This window comes from Dipodomys spectabilis, unplaced genomic scaffold (assembly GCF_019054845.1).
Source record: "Dipodomys spectabilis isolate Male_0828 unplaced genomic scaffold, ASM1905484v1 ptg000115l, whole genome shotgun sequence".
NCBI lineage: Eukaryota > Metazoa > Chordata > Mammalia > Rodentia > Heteromyidae > Dipodomys > Dipodomys spectabilis.
The window spans coordinates 15,690,584-15,705,398 of record NW_024870792.1 but is presented as its reverse complement, the minus strand read 5'-3'; the positions used below and the strand labels follow the sequence as shown (position 1 = coordinate 15,705,398).

The window sequence follows — 14,815 nt, the reverse complement described above, 5'->3', positions numbered from 1 at the left end:
AACTAAACTAAAATATATAATGATTATTGAACCATTTTACCTTCTACTGATGACAATTAAAATCTAATTTAAAGCATTTATTCGGTCTATTTGTACTGTGTACAATTTGTTCACTCATGAAGTCTGAATATGTTAGACATTTCCACAAAATTTCTGACTTACAACTTAATTTTTTAATCAACCTTCCTTCCTTCCCTCCTTTCTTTCTTTTCTTCCTTCCTTTCTTTCCTTCCTTCCTTCCTTTCTTTCCTTCCTTCCTTCCTTCCTTCCTTCCTTCCTTCCTTCCTTCCTTCCTTCCTTCCTTCCTTCCTTCCTTCCTTCCTTTCTTTCTTTCTTTCTTCCTTCCTTTCCTTTCTTTCTTTCTTTTTTTCCTTCTCTCTCTCTCTCTCTCCTTCCTTCTTTCTTTTTCTTTTAGGGTTTGGTTTGCTATGTAGCTTAGGCTGGCCTTGAATTGTCAGTCCTCCTGCCTTAGTCTTTAAATAACACAGTTGCAATTCATTAAATAGTTTTTCTTACATGTAAAATTAATCTTGCTTAAGTTTTGAAAACTGAAACATACAAATATGAATTTTATTTTATATAATGTTTTTATAAAATCAGCTTTTAAGTAACTAAAAATATTACATTTTTATCCATGATCAATTGTGCCTACTTTCAATACTATTTGTAAATTACCAATATTCTCCATGATTATTTTCATTGATGAAACCCATGATATAATGAACACATTGTGAAATAACAAAATACACATTTGCTTTAATTCTATAATGAACATTCTAAATATTTATCTCTGAATAAATTTCTCCATATTATTAATATTTTATCTTTAAAATATCTTATTGATGCCTGAGATTCCATCTTTAAAGCCATAATATGTCATTATGTGCTATGTTAATGTTGAATATTTGCTAGTTATTACCTAGTACAAAAGGATTTTATATAAATATTTTATATGAACCAGGAAAGGTAAATAAGTGATTTTAAAAGATGACAGTAATTAAGGACAGCTTCAGTTTCTGAGTCTGAATACGTTGATTGCATAAACAGAGAGGTACTGCTACCTACTAAACATGATAGATTAATTTTATTTCAAATAGATAATTTGTATATTTTTAGAATTTATTTTTCTTAGGGTCTAATTTTAGATAGGGAAAAGATTAAAGAAAAAATTTCTTTTGGAAAATGACCTGCAGTGATAATGATGCATCTAAAGGAATAACTTGGAACTGATGAGAATGAGAATGGTTTGGTAGTATTGAAGGAGGATGACATGGCCTGTAACACTGGTTAAAATGCTTCTGTCCAGGCACAACCTCAAAGCCCCTCAGCATTTTAACCTAGACGTCTCCTGATATCAATTTCAGCTAAGCAGTAAAAGTATGATATTTTTAAGCTTAGAAAAATGCAAGTAAGTATATGGAAATGAGACAAATATCCATATAATGTATGAAATTGATGGGAGACAAAGGAAACACCAACACACATGAGCCAGGACCACAAAACCACAAAACTACAAGAAATGAATGACAGAAGTTTCCTCCTCTGATTATTGAGACAGAGCAGAGAATGAGAGAGAGAGAAAAAAGGGAGAACAGAGAGAAGGCAGAGAGAAGGAGAGAAAGAGAAAAGGAGAGAGAAGAGAGAGAGGGAGAGAGAAAGAGAAGGGGGGAGAGAGGAGAAGGGGGAGAGAGCAAAAGTGAGTGAGAGACAGAGAGAGAGAGTCTGTAAAGACAGGGAGAGAGCAGAGTCAGACAAAGAGCTAGTATATATGCATGAATTCTCCAGCCTGTGAAATACCTTTCGGAGGAGGTGTGGGCTCTACTTTTTCTGGAACTTCAGGTTTTTCAGGAACTTTCTTCTTAACAGCTTTAAAGAATATGATCATACTTTGATTATTCAAGCATTTAATCCAAGGCAAATGACTAATTTTGTACTCAAAATCAATCTTTGCCTACAACCAGAAAGCAATAATCACAGCCAAGAACAGCCACTGATGAGCATCTAAGGAGCATAAAAGCAGGAAAATGGACCACAGTTTCATTCCAAGCTTGAATTTTAAATTAAGACTTCCTGAGAAAGAAGGAAGGTGCTTAAAAAATTATTCATAAGAAAAAGAAGTTTTCCTTGATTATAAGTTTTATAGTAAGGGAGATGTATTTAAGTGGTTGTCTTCAAAGAATATCAATAGATTTCAATAGATGGGTGACACTTTGAGAGGTCTCCAACACCCATTTGTCTACATCCAACCTAAAACTAAGGAGTGTTGTGAAGGGGCAAGAATGGCTCGAAGCAAGAGCTTAGATTCTGGCTCTGTAGGTACACAAGAAAGTTTGAGAAAAATGCCTATAGAAGATAGCTAATTTCATTTAAATTGGGAAATATGTTAATATTACCAACAAGATGGCTGTTTAGGAAAATAAAATAACATGTTTTTCCAATTTAATTCAGACTTACAGATGTGGTTATTAAAAAATTAGGCAATACTGCATAAATTAAAAGAAAAATGAGAACATCAAAACACAGAATGATTGAAGGGAAGCTCAATAATGAAAAGAGATGCTAGATAACAAATGTATCCAGAAACACTACTTGCAAGCATCCTGCGAACGACCAGAGAACATAAACTAGGTTTTATAAATGACCAAAAAACCCAAAACAGACAAGAAAGAAAATGGGAGCAGCCGTGACAGGTGTGTGTGTGTGCGTGCATGTGTGTGTGTGTGTGTGTGTGTGTGGTATATAAGCCCACATCATCTATTTTAGACACCACAATATATTACAGTATATTTAAAACATGTCATTTGAGGAGAAGTTTTGGCATTTATGTAATTTTATTACTGTAATGTTAAAGTAGCTTGCAAAGATTTCTTACATGTTTCACATGCTTAAGATTTCAAGATATGCATAGCAATGAAGCTTTGAAATAAAGAAGATATTTCTCCCACATAAAAAGGTTAGCTGGATAGCCTCTATAGCCAGATGCCAGGCACAATGATTAGAGTAACGACAACTGACATTAGGGTAGCAGGCATGACTTGACAAGGCAACTCAGGGTCCTTAGAGCAGCAGATACCCATGGTCCCATGCAATTCTCATAGCACGATCATGTCTAAAAGTATACTTCCAAAAATCATAGATTTCTTGCAAGCACTTCAGTTGGCTGAACACAAGTGTGAAGCAGGTTATTAAGGCTTTGAAAGTGGCACTTTATACCTTTAAGTTGGAACATTTTCTCCTTTATATCTTCCTTAGGGGGAGCAGGAGCTGGAGCTGGAGGTCTTGGTTTAAGTTTTGGTTTCTCAATAACCTTCTTTTCAGGTTCAGGTTCTTGAAAAAGTATTTCAGAAGTGTTAGTACCAGTATATTTTAATTTGCATATTCTGTATTTGGTAGAAATTTAAATATATTTGAAGTAAAAAGTCTACTTTTTGATATGTAATTTGGTGTCCAACATAAAAAATGTGTCCAACATAAAACACAAAAACGTCAACACCTGTACATAAGTTATAAGAACACAACAAAGACACAACATAAGAAGTCTCCAAATAAACCATGTTAGCATGGTATAAGTAGTTCAAATTACATGGAAACATACAAATAAGATTTACACGTTCAACATACCACATACAAATGTAAAGAGACCTCCTAACATGGAGAAACAACATAAACTATAGACAATTCAAAATGAAGAATATGATGATGAAGTTTTATGTCCAGCTAATTGATACCTTGCACTGCTATTTCTTCTGGCTGTGGTTCGGGTTCAGGTTCAGGTTCAGGTTCAGGTGTGGGTTCAAGCTGAGGTTCTTCAGTTTCAATAACTTTTTGTATTTCACGTTCTTTAAAGAATGTTCATAAAGGATATAAGATTGTAACATAAACTTTACACAGACTCATACAAATTTTACATAGATGCAAAGATTATAGTCACACAGACAAAATACACAATTTGTGCAGCTATTTTTTTTAGAAAAAGAGGGAAGATTTTCATTTCTTATAGTTGAGTTTTCTATTAACAGTGATATTATTGCCATGCATAAGATGACTTAGAATTTATTACTGGGTAATCATTTGAAGATCCAATGCAATTATTCTAAATTTGCTTCAAGCAACGTTAGTTACTGAGAATATCAACATTAAAGATTCTAATTTAATAGAAGTATAACATTTGAAAAATGAAGTTATTCAACAAGTACTCGAATACTTTTTAACTATACTTTCTACTAGGAATGTGTTATCATATAGACAAAAAGTTTTGTATCCCTAATGAAAGTTTTTGAGAGATTTCAAAATACATATTTGTATAAGTATATACCTTCCACAGGGGGAGTCTCTTTTCTACCAATGGTTATGGTTGTTTTTTCTTCATATATTATTTCTTCAGGAGTCTCTTCAGCTTAAAAAACAGTATTTTATATTAGGCTCTACTCAGAAAAACACTGCAAATGCTAAGCTGCAACGTATCAATTTACTATCTCTTGTCTCTATTATTTAGCTGTCCCTAAGATCAAAACATCAATAAATGAGACAGACAATGGATAAATTCATCACACACACACACACACACACGGATAGCCAAAACAAGATGATGAAGAAATGAAGATTATTGTCATCTTTCCAAGATTTATAAAATGGCCATGTACCTGGAGTACTTGGAGCTTCTGGTTCTTTAGGCATAGGAACAGACACTTCCTTTTCTGGGATGAGTTTTTCAATTTTCTTGGGTACTTCAGGCACTTAAAAAATATTGATTTACTTTACTATTTAGGATTTAGAAGAAGATGTGCAAGATTTTGCAAAGAGAAGGAAGGTGGAGACCTTCATTTTACAAAAGTTCATGGAGGAAATTGGTTTCTGAGGTATGGCATCTTTTACTATGATCGCTTTGAGTAGCTTGAGCCATTTATCTCTATACAGCCCAAATCCTATTGCTTTGTACCCTTCTTTCAAAACTTTTGAAGCTTCATAGCCTGTGCACGAAGTATAGAGTCCAAGTCTTCTACTGTCATTCAAAGAATGTCACATAGAATCACTTTCTTTCTATCTAGCAGTATCTTTCAAGATATTCTACAACCAGTCCATACTCAAGTTATGTTACATTTACTGGACAGTGCTCCTAGATACTGTGCCTTTCAATATATTTTGACTTTGCCTAAGGTACTATTTTCCCAATTTCAACTTCTATACAGCTTCTATGATGCCTCTGTTTCTATACGCTGATTCTCGTACTGTTTGGAAATGTTATTACCCACTACACTTGTATTAGAGTTAATATTTCTCTGACCAGATTTAAGCTGTTTGAAGAAAAGATTAAATCTTAAATTTTTATTTTATTCATGCTGGGACTTGAGTTACAACTTAGGTCCTCTCACCTTTGCTTGGCTTTTTTTTTTTCTCAAAGCTGGTACTCTACCACTTGAGTCATACCTCCATTTCTAAAGTCTTATTTTCTAAAATAGTTTCTTGTTAATGACAACATTTAAATAAATAAGCTGAAAGGAACCCTACCACCTATAGTCTTGTACTGGGTCACCTCATGACTTCCACTTATATTTTCCTTCCCCATCTGTCTTAGTTTCTCTTGGCCTTCATCATTTCCCTCTTCTTTCTATGAAATGTGACTCATGTATAATTGCATATATAGTATCTCTTGCTTTAAGAACTATTATTATAAAATACTTAAATGCTCATATATTTCTTCTTGGTAGATACCTTTTTCTGGCAGGACTTTTGGCTTTTTAGTAACAGGCACAGGCTCTTCTTTCTTTACTGGAACAAGTTTCTTGGGCAATTCAGGTGCTTTGAAGATATTAGTTTTGTTTTAAAAAGAGTATGTGAAAACATTTAAAAATGTTAAGAATAAAAAATTCTGTAATATTGTATCATTAAAATTAAGCAATCAAATGAGTACATCTTTGTTCTAGGTTACAATAACATAAAGGACAACTTCTTGGGCACCATTATAAGATAATAGAGTAGTATTTGAAGAATTATGAAATCAAGGATGATGTAAATGAATACCTTCCACTGCTGGTGGTTCTGGCTTCTTAACAATTGGGACTTTCTTCACTGGGACAACTTTCTTTGGCATCTCAGGTACTTTAAAGATATTAGTAGCATTAAATTATAAGAATTATAAGATGTAATATATTCACATTAATTTTATAAGTCTAACACCATGACATACAGATAACAGTTAACAAATACATAATACAGCAGAAAACACACTAAAGAAAGAGTGTAAATTTCAGACAGCATGCAAAAATGACACAAAGTTATACTTTAAAAACATAAGTACCTTTAGGAGGTGGAGCTTCTGGTTTTTTGATGACAGGAACTTTCTTCTCTGGGACAATCTTCTTGGGCTCTTCGGGCACTTGAAGGATAGGAATTTCTTTTAGAGTCAAATGATTACAAGAACAAGTTAAATTAACAAATGAAACATAGCACTGATATTTCTTTGAAGTGTACATTGTAAAATTCCATAGGATCAAAGTTTTATGTGTGAAAATAACTCTTGTTCTCATCAAAGAAGGTAAATTTCAAGCCAGGAGACAGAAGATGGATATTTTACCTTATGTAAGATATATTATAAACATGAAAATCCAATGAATGTATTTTCTCCAGTAGTAGATAATAATGCCTTGTACCTGGTGGAGGTGGGGCTTCTGGCTCTTCCTCTTCTTCAATAATTGGAGCTTCTTCTTCTACCGGAATTGGTGCTTCCTCTTCGGGAGCAATTTCCTCAGGTTCTTCATACACTTTAAAGATATCAGTGAATTTTATTTCAGTGCGTGGGACAAAACTCTAAAATGCACATAATACCAAGGAATTAAGTAGCAATCTTGATTTCTTCTCTTATTTTTTAAAATTTATTTTCTTGTAAAGATGCTGCACAGAGAGGTTGCAGTTACATCAGTAAGGTAATGAGTATATTTCTTGTCAGGCATTGTTACCCCCCTCCTTTGTTTTCCAACCACTATCCCTTCCCTCTCCTACATCCCCCACTCTTATTTTTTGTTAATATGAAATCTATCTTATTTGCACAGACTTCTGTGTCTATTGGTTTGAAGGCTTGGAAAGCCATTTTGGTGGTTAGTGGCATCGACACTCATGAGTTCTCCCCTATGACTTTCTGTGTACTTTACAGAAGCTTTGTAGAATATAGTTTACTGGCACCTGGGTAGACACAGCTGACTGAATGCCAGAATAGATTTGAGATCAGAGCTAGTAGAAAATAATTAAGTAAGATAAAGAACAGAAAATGACCAAGAGATAAAGAGTTAGAAAGGAAGAGGAACAAAGCTTGGATGAGGAAAAATCCCAAGTAGCATCTTAGCAATGGTCTTATGTGTACCTTCTGGGGGAGGAGACTCCACTTTCTTGGGAACAGGAACCACTGGTTTCTCTTCTATGACAGGTTTCTTTGGCACCTCTGGTACTTTAAAGATATTAGTTAGTTTTATTAAAGGATAGTTGACAAGTACATGAAGTTTACAACACTTTTACTTTACAGTTTGTTAAAAACAACTCAGGGAAAGATCCAAGAGCAACAGTCACAACATTGTCAGTGATGTGCCCTTGAATCCTGATCTCTATGGGAGAGGAAAATGACATCGCATAAGATTCAGAGTGATGTTAGGAACCTTCAAATGTGAGTAATAAATAAATCTGTTTTTATTAAAGTGGTGTTTTTTTTCTTTTAAAACATACAAACCCTAAAATTCCTAAACAGCAGTTTGGTAGTTACAAATGTGAGAAGATTAGCAAAGAATTTATTAACAGGTGACACTTGGGACCAAACAACAATTTTCTGCAGAACCCTATTAGTAACAGATACCTTTAGCTGCTGGTACTTCTGGCTTTGGGGGAACAGCTATTTTCTTTTCTGGAACAACTTCTTTTGGAACTTCAGGCACTTTAAAGATATTAGTATTTTAACATTATAAACAATGACCAGTGAACATTCATTACATTTACACAGAACAAAAAGAGTTTGAGGCTGTTTCCACCTCCATCAGTTAGAAGACTGTCATATATACCTTTTGCAGGTGGCACCTCTGGCTTCTTGGGGACCACACGAGGCACCTTCTTTTCAGGAACCACTTCCTTGGGCTCCTCGGGCACTTTAAGAGATATTAGTAGTCTTTAGCTCAGAGTTCTAATGATGTACAGACATAAGTAGAACAGTGGAATGTGTTATTTTAAAGACAGATGTTTTTTCTGTAAGAAGTCAGAAGCAGAGAGAAATACCTTTGGCTGCTGGTGGTTGAGGTTTCTTGGCAATGACAGGTGGTGCTTTCTTTTCAGGAATGGGCTTCTTGGGTGGCACTGGCACTAAAGATAATTAGGGTTGATACTTTAGAAGCTTTGAGGAGAAGTGTGAAAGCTCATCAGGTCCAAAATTGGGAAGACAAGAGTTGGGGTGAGGCGGGCTGAGGTGTCCTAGCAGTTTGCTATGTACCTTTGGGGGGTGCGGCAGGCACCGGCTCTTCCACAGTTTCTTCTGGAGGCTCTTCTGGAACAATTTCCTCAGGCTCCTCATACACTTTAAAGATACCAGCTCGTTTTAATACTAAAATTGACTAACACGTACAGCATAGTTTGCAAAAAAAGATTTTTGTAACACAAAGCAGACATTTTAATCTTTTAAAAGATACTAGTTTTTTTTTTTAATAGTTTTATTATTACCTTCAGGAGGAGGACTTTCTGGTTTGTGGGGAATAGCTTCTGGTACCTTCTTTTCAGGGAGAGCCTTCTGTGACATCTCGGGTACTTTAAAGATATTAGTGTTTTCATGATTAGACAGCAAAGACAAGTCGAGACTATCAAGCACAGTGACAATGGGGTGACTACCTTTCACAGGTGGTGATTCAGGTTTTTTAGGAGGTACCACAGGCACTTTCTTTTCAGGGACAACTTCTGTGGGAACTTCAGGCACTTAAAAGAGATTAGTGAAATTACATTAGGACTCCTGAAGACCAATAGACCAAAACGTTTTCCAAAGTACAAGACCTGGATCTTGTAATGCCTGAAGTCAGTGGCAAATACCTTGCACAGGTGGAACTTCTGGCTTTTTAGGTGGAGTCACAAGTACTTTCTTCTCAGGAGCTTCTTTGGGAGGCTCTGGCACTTAAAAGATATTAGTAAAATTATACTTAAGACTTACAAAGACCAATAGACCAAACTGTTTTCAAGAGCAGAAGAGTCAGATGGCATATAGCTTAAAGTCAGTGACAAATACCTTTAGCAGGTGGAACTTCTGGCTTTTTAGGGGGAACCACATGTACTTTCTTTTCTGGAACAACTTCTTTGGGTGCTTCAGGTACTTAAAAGATATTAGTGAAGTTATATTTAGGGCTTATGGATATCAATAGACCAAAGAATTTTCAAGAGGAGAAGACTTAGGACTGATAAAACCCAGGCTCAGGGACAAGTACCTGTGGCAGGTGGTGCTTCGGGCTTTTTAGCAGGCACCACTGGCTTTTTCTTTTCAGGGACAGCTTCTTGGGGAACTTCAGGCACTTGAAAGATATTAGTAATTTCACATTTAGGTTAATGAGACGAATACACTGCATTTATTTTCAAAATGGAAGAGGTATTTCTTCTGCAGAATAAGTTTGGTGACAAATACCTGTGACAGGTGCGGCTTCTGGCTTTTTAGGAGCCACCACTGGTTTTTTCTCCTCAGGGATAATTTCTTGGAGAACTTCAGGTGCTTGAAAGATATTAGTAGTTTTTATTTTGTCAGGTCAGTGAGGTAAACAGGCTAAAAGCATTTCCAAGAGGAGGAGAGCTACTTCTGAAGGGTAGGGTAAGAAATACCTGTGATGGGTGGGGCTTCTGTTCTTTTGGGTGGGGCTGTGGGAGGTTTCCTTTCTGGGACAACTTCTTGAGTAGCATCAGGCACTTGAAAATGATCAGTAGTTTTACCATTAGTTAAGAAAGAACAAAGGACTAAAACTGTTATCAAGATGGAAAGAATGTAAACAGGTGGCAAGTACCTGTGACCAGAGGGGCTTCTGGCTTTTTGGCAGGCACCACTGGCTTTTTCTTTTCAGGGACAATTTCTTGAGGAATTTCAGCCACTTGAAAATATTAGTAATTGTACACTTAGATTTTGAATAGGAATGGAATATGTTAATTTTCAAGCTGTAAGAGTATTTCTGTGGAGGAATAAACACAGGTGGCAAGTACCTGTGACGGGTGGGACTTCCGGCTTCTTAGGAGGCGCCAGTCTTTTCTTTTCAGGGACAATTTCTTGGGGAACTTCAGGCACTTAAAAGATATTGGTTGTTTTATGCTTAGGCTTTATATTAGCCATAGATTGTATTTATTTTCAAATAAAAATGATTGGTTCTGCAGAATAATGCTCATTTGACATATACCTGTGGCAGGTGGGGCTTCCTGTTTCTTGGGCAGTACCCTGGGGGTTTTCTTTTCTGGGACAACTTCTTGAGGAACTTCAGGCACTTGAAAGATATTAGTAGTTGTACATTTAGGTTAATGAAGACCAACACAATTCACTTATTTTCAAGATGGAAAGAGAGTTCTTCTACAGAAAGAAGAGGTGACAAGTACCTGGGACAGGCAGGGCTTCTGTGTTTTTATGAGACACTACAGGTCTTTGCTCTTCTGGGAGAATTTCTTGGGGTGCTTCAGGCACTTGAAAGATATTAGTAGTTTTATGTTTAGGTTAATAAAGACCAAGAGACTACATTTACTTTCAAAAAAGAAGAGGCATCTCTTCTGCAGAATAATGTTTAGCTGACATATACCTGTGACAGCAGCGGCTTCTGGCTTTTTAGCAGGCACCACTGGTTTTTTCTTTTCAGGGACAATTTCTGGGGGAACTTCAGATTCTTGAAAGATATTAGTAATTTTATACTTAGATATTTTGAAGATCAATGGCCTACACTTATTTTCATGAAATAAATATTTTTTCTGTAGAGTAGGGACAAGTGACAAAAATACCTGTGACAGGAGGGACTTCTGGCTTTTTAGGAAGTGCCAGTCTTTTCTTTTCAGGGACAATTTCTTGGGAAACTTCAGGCACTTAAAAGATATAGGTAGTTTTATGCTTAGGCTTTATATTAACAATGGACTGCATTTATTTTCACATAAAAATGATTGGTTCTGCAGAATAATGCTCATCTGACATATACCTGTGGCAGGTGGGGCTTCCTGTTTCTTGGGCAGTACTCTGGGGGTTTTCTTTTCTGGGACAACTTCTTGAGGAACTTCAGGCACTTGAAAGATATTAGTAGTTTTACATTTAGGTTAATGAAGACCAACACGATACATTTATTTTCAAGATGGAAGAGCTATTTCTTCTGCAAAATAAGGAGAGCTGACAAGTACCTGTGTCAGGAGGGGCTTCTGGCTTTGTAGGGGGCACCACTGGCTTTTTCTTTTCTGGGACAATTTCTTGAGGAACTTCAGGCACTTGAAAGATATTAGTAGTTTTACATTTAGATTAATGAAGACCAACACAATACATTTATCTTCAAGATGGAAAGATAGTTCTTCTACAGAACAAAGGAGGAGGCTACAATGCTTGATAAGAAATGTACTCATTATCTTACCCATGTAATTGTAACCTCACTGTACAGTATTTTTACAATAAAAAAATAAAAATAAAAAATAAAAAAAAAGAAAGAAGAGGTGACAAGTACCTGGGACAGGCAGGGATTCTGTGTTTTTATGAGACACTACAAGTCTTTGCTCTTCTGGGAGAATTTCTTGGGGTGCTTCAGGCACTTAAAAGATATTAGTAGTTTTATGTTTAGGTTAATAAAGACCAAGAGACTATATTTTCAAAAGAGAAGAGGCATCTCTTCTGCAGAATAATGTTTAGTTGACATATACCTGTGACAGCAGCGGCTTCCTGTTTTTTTGGCAATGCCCTGGGGGTTTTCTTTTCTGGAATAGCTTCTTGAATAGCATCAGGCACTTGAAAGATATTTGTAGTTTCACATTTAGAGTGCTGAACAGCAATCTACTACATTGTTTTTAAGTTAAAAATGGTATTTCTTTGACTGAATAAAAACAGGTGGCAAGTGCCTGTGACGGGTGGGACTTCCGGCTTCTTAGGAGGTGCCAGTCTATTCTTTTCAGGGACAATAGCTTGGGAAACTTCAGGCACTTAAAAGATTGGTTGTTTTATGCTTAGGCTTTATATTAGCAATAGACTGTATTCATTTTCAAATAAAAATGATTGGTTCTGCAGAATAATGCTCATCTGACATATACCTGTGGCAGGTGGGGCTTCCTGTTTCTTGGGCAGTACCCTGGGGGTTTTCTTTTCTGGGACAACTTCTTGAGGAACTTCAGGCACTTGAAAGATATTAGTAGTTGTACATTTAGGTTAATGAAGACCAACACGATACATTTATGTTCAAGATGGAAGAGCTATTTCTTCTGCAAAGTAAGGAGAGCTGACAAGTACCTGTGACAGGAGCGGCTTCTGGCTTTTTAGCAGGCACCACTGGCTTTTTCTTTTCAGGGACAATTTCTTGGGGAACTTCAGATTCTTGAGAAAGATATTGGCAATTTCGCACTTAGATTTTTTTGAAGAGCAAAGGTCTACACTTGTTTTCATGAAATAATTTTTTTTCTTCTGCAGAATAAGGAGAGCTGACAAGTACCTGTGTCAGGAGGGGCTTCTGGCTTTGTAGGGGGCACCATTGGTCTGGTCTTTTCTGGGACAATTTCTTGAGGAACTTCAGGTACTTGAAAGATATTAGTAGTTTTATAATTAGGTTAAGGATGATCTATAGAATACATTTATTTTCAAGCTGAAAGAGGTATTTCTTCTGCAGAATAGTGTTTAGCTAACATGTACCTGTGACAGATGGGACTTCCTGTTTTTTGGGCAGTCTCCTAGTGATTTTCTTTTCTGGAATAACTTCTTGAGCAGCATCAGACACTTTAAAGATATTAGTAGGTTTAGAATTCATGAATTGTGAAGATATGTTCTACAATCATAGTTTTTGACTGTGGGGAACATAAGATGTGGTATTTTCTTGACGTGGCAATGGGAGTAAATACCTTTAGCAGGTGGGGTTTCTGCTTTTTTGGGAACAGCCACAGATACTTTCTTCTCAGGTTCAACTTCTTTAGGGGCTTCAGGAACTTTGAAGATATTAGTATGTTTAGTTAGAACCATAAAGGGGCATATTGACAATATATCCATGCAAATACAATGCAGGAGAGTGGTGGAAACTTAGATATACTTTCCTCTGAGACAGATGATCAACAATATGTAATGGTACATACCTTTAGGAGGTGGAACTTCAGGCTTTTTGGGAGGAGCCACTGGTACTTTCTTTTCAGGGATGGCTTCCTTCGGTGGCACTTCAGGCACTTCAAAAATAATACAGAACATATGCTTAGAAAACATGAAAATAATGCTTATGTTGGATAGTCATTCATCAAGTTATTTTAGACAACTAATGATACTTTTCCTGTATTATTTGGTAAGATGTTTAATATAAGACTTCTTGATTGTTTTATGTAATTTTCTAGTAAAAAGAGCAGTTATTTATCTTCCTAACTTGTGTAGTTTTGACATTACCTTCCAGAGGTGGACTTTCTGGTTTTGGGGGGATAGCTTCTGGCACCTTCTTTTCTGGGATGGCTTTCTTTGGCACCTCAGGTACTTTAAAGATATTAGTATTTTCGCAATTAGGCAGAGTAAAGACAAGTGGACACTATCAAATGCAGTAACATCAAGGTGTCTACCTTTAGCAGGTGGGGCTTCAGGCTTTTTAGGAGATACCGCAAGTACTTTCTTCTGAGGGACAACTTCTTCCGGCACTTCCGGCACTTAAAGAGATTAGTGAAATTATGCTTAGAATTTTTAAAGACCACTAGGATGAAGTACTTGCAAGAGCAGAAGAGTTAGATCTTAGAAAGCTTCAGGACAGTGACAAATACCTGTCACAGGTAGGGCTTCTGGCATTTTAGGCACCACTGACACTTTCTTTGCAGGGACAATCTCTTGAGTCCCAGGCACTTAAAAGATATTAGTATTTTTTGCACTTAGAAAGTACAAAGACCAACAGACACATAGCAACATTTACAAGAACAAACAAAAGAGGTATTCTTCCCTCCACTGAACCTCCAATCAGGGATAACCAGTACCTTTACTGGGTGGTGCTTTTGGTTTTGAGATGCAAGTTTCTTTTGTTTTTTTTTAGGGGCCACTTCTTTGGGAGCTTCAGGCACTTTGAAGATATTAGTAAATTTACATTCAAGGCAAAGGAATCCACACAGACATGAATGACACACGTCACAAACATTTCCAAGATTTTCTGTCTCCCCTACCTCCCTATCATGTATGAAAATAAGAGTATTGATATTTTTACATTTCGGAGTGAAATGAATCAAAACAAATAGGAAGCAAACTTAGACAGGAATGAGGCATTTTTCCTCCCTGTTAAACTTCCAGTAAGATATACCTTCATCTGAAAGAACTTCAGGTTTGTGAGGAATCCCAAACATCTTCTTTTCAGGGACAGTTTCTTGATGCATTTCGGTCACTTTAAGAAATTAGTATTTTTACATTTAGTAGTATGAAAATGACTAGAAACAGTATAATATTTTCAGAATTGCTAGAGCTACTTGTTGAGCCTGAGAGCTTCGAGACTTGTACCTTTAGCTGAAGGAGCTTCTGTTTTCTTGGATGGAGCTCTCATTGCAGGCAGAACTTCTTGAGGTGCTTCAGGCACTTGAAAGATATTAGTATTTCATATTGAAAACTTAAAATGATGAATGAAATCAGTAGCCATGATGTCAGCAAATGTAGCTTTAA

At 36.2% G+C, this 14,815-nt stretch overlaps 1 protein-coding gene across 1 annotated transcript in view; it reads right to left on the bottom strand.

Annotated features, from left to right (window-relative positions):
• The window catches only part of Ttn (titin), a 285,547-nt gene that overhangs the window by 119,916 nt on the left and 150,816 nt on the right, over positions 1-14,815 (bottom strand). The window contains exons 155-169 of the mRNA XM_042688233.1: positions 13,279-13,365; positions 11,362-11,445; positions 11,166-11,249; positions 9,245-9,328; positions 8,857-8,940; positions 8,692-8,775; positions 8,465-8,548; positions 8,254-8,337; positions 8,043-8,126; positions 7,841-7,918; positions 7,358-7,441; positions 6,651-6,761; positions 6,299-6,376; positions 3,214-3,327; positions 1,798-1,866 (exon numbers count right to left, since the gene is read on the bottom strand). Of these exons, the coding sequence (XP_042544167.1) occupies positions 1,798-1,866; positions 3,214-3,327; positions 6,299-6,376; positions 6,651-6,761; positions 7,358-7,441; positions 7,841-7,918; positions 8,043-8,126; positions 8,254-8,337; positions 8,465-8,548; positions 8,692-8,775; positions 8,857-8,940; positions 9,245-9,328; positions 11,166-11,249; positions 11,362-11,445; positions 13,279-13,365 (1,293 nt within the window). The remainder of the gene's footprint in view (positions 1-1,797; positions 1,867-3,213; positions 3,328-6,298; positions 6,377-6,650; positions 6,762-7,357; positions 7,442-7,840; positions 7,919-8,042; positions 8,127-8,253; positions 8,338-8,464; positions 8,549-8,691; positions 8,776-8,856; positions 8,941-9,244; positions 9,329-11,165; positions 11,250-11,361; positions 11,446-13,278; positions 13,366-14,815) is intronic.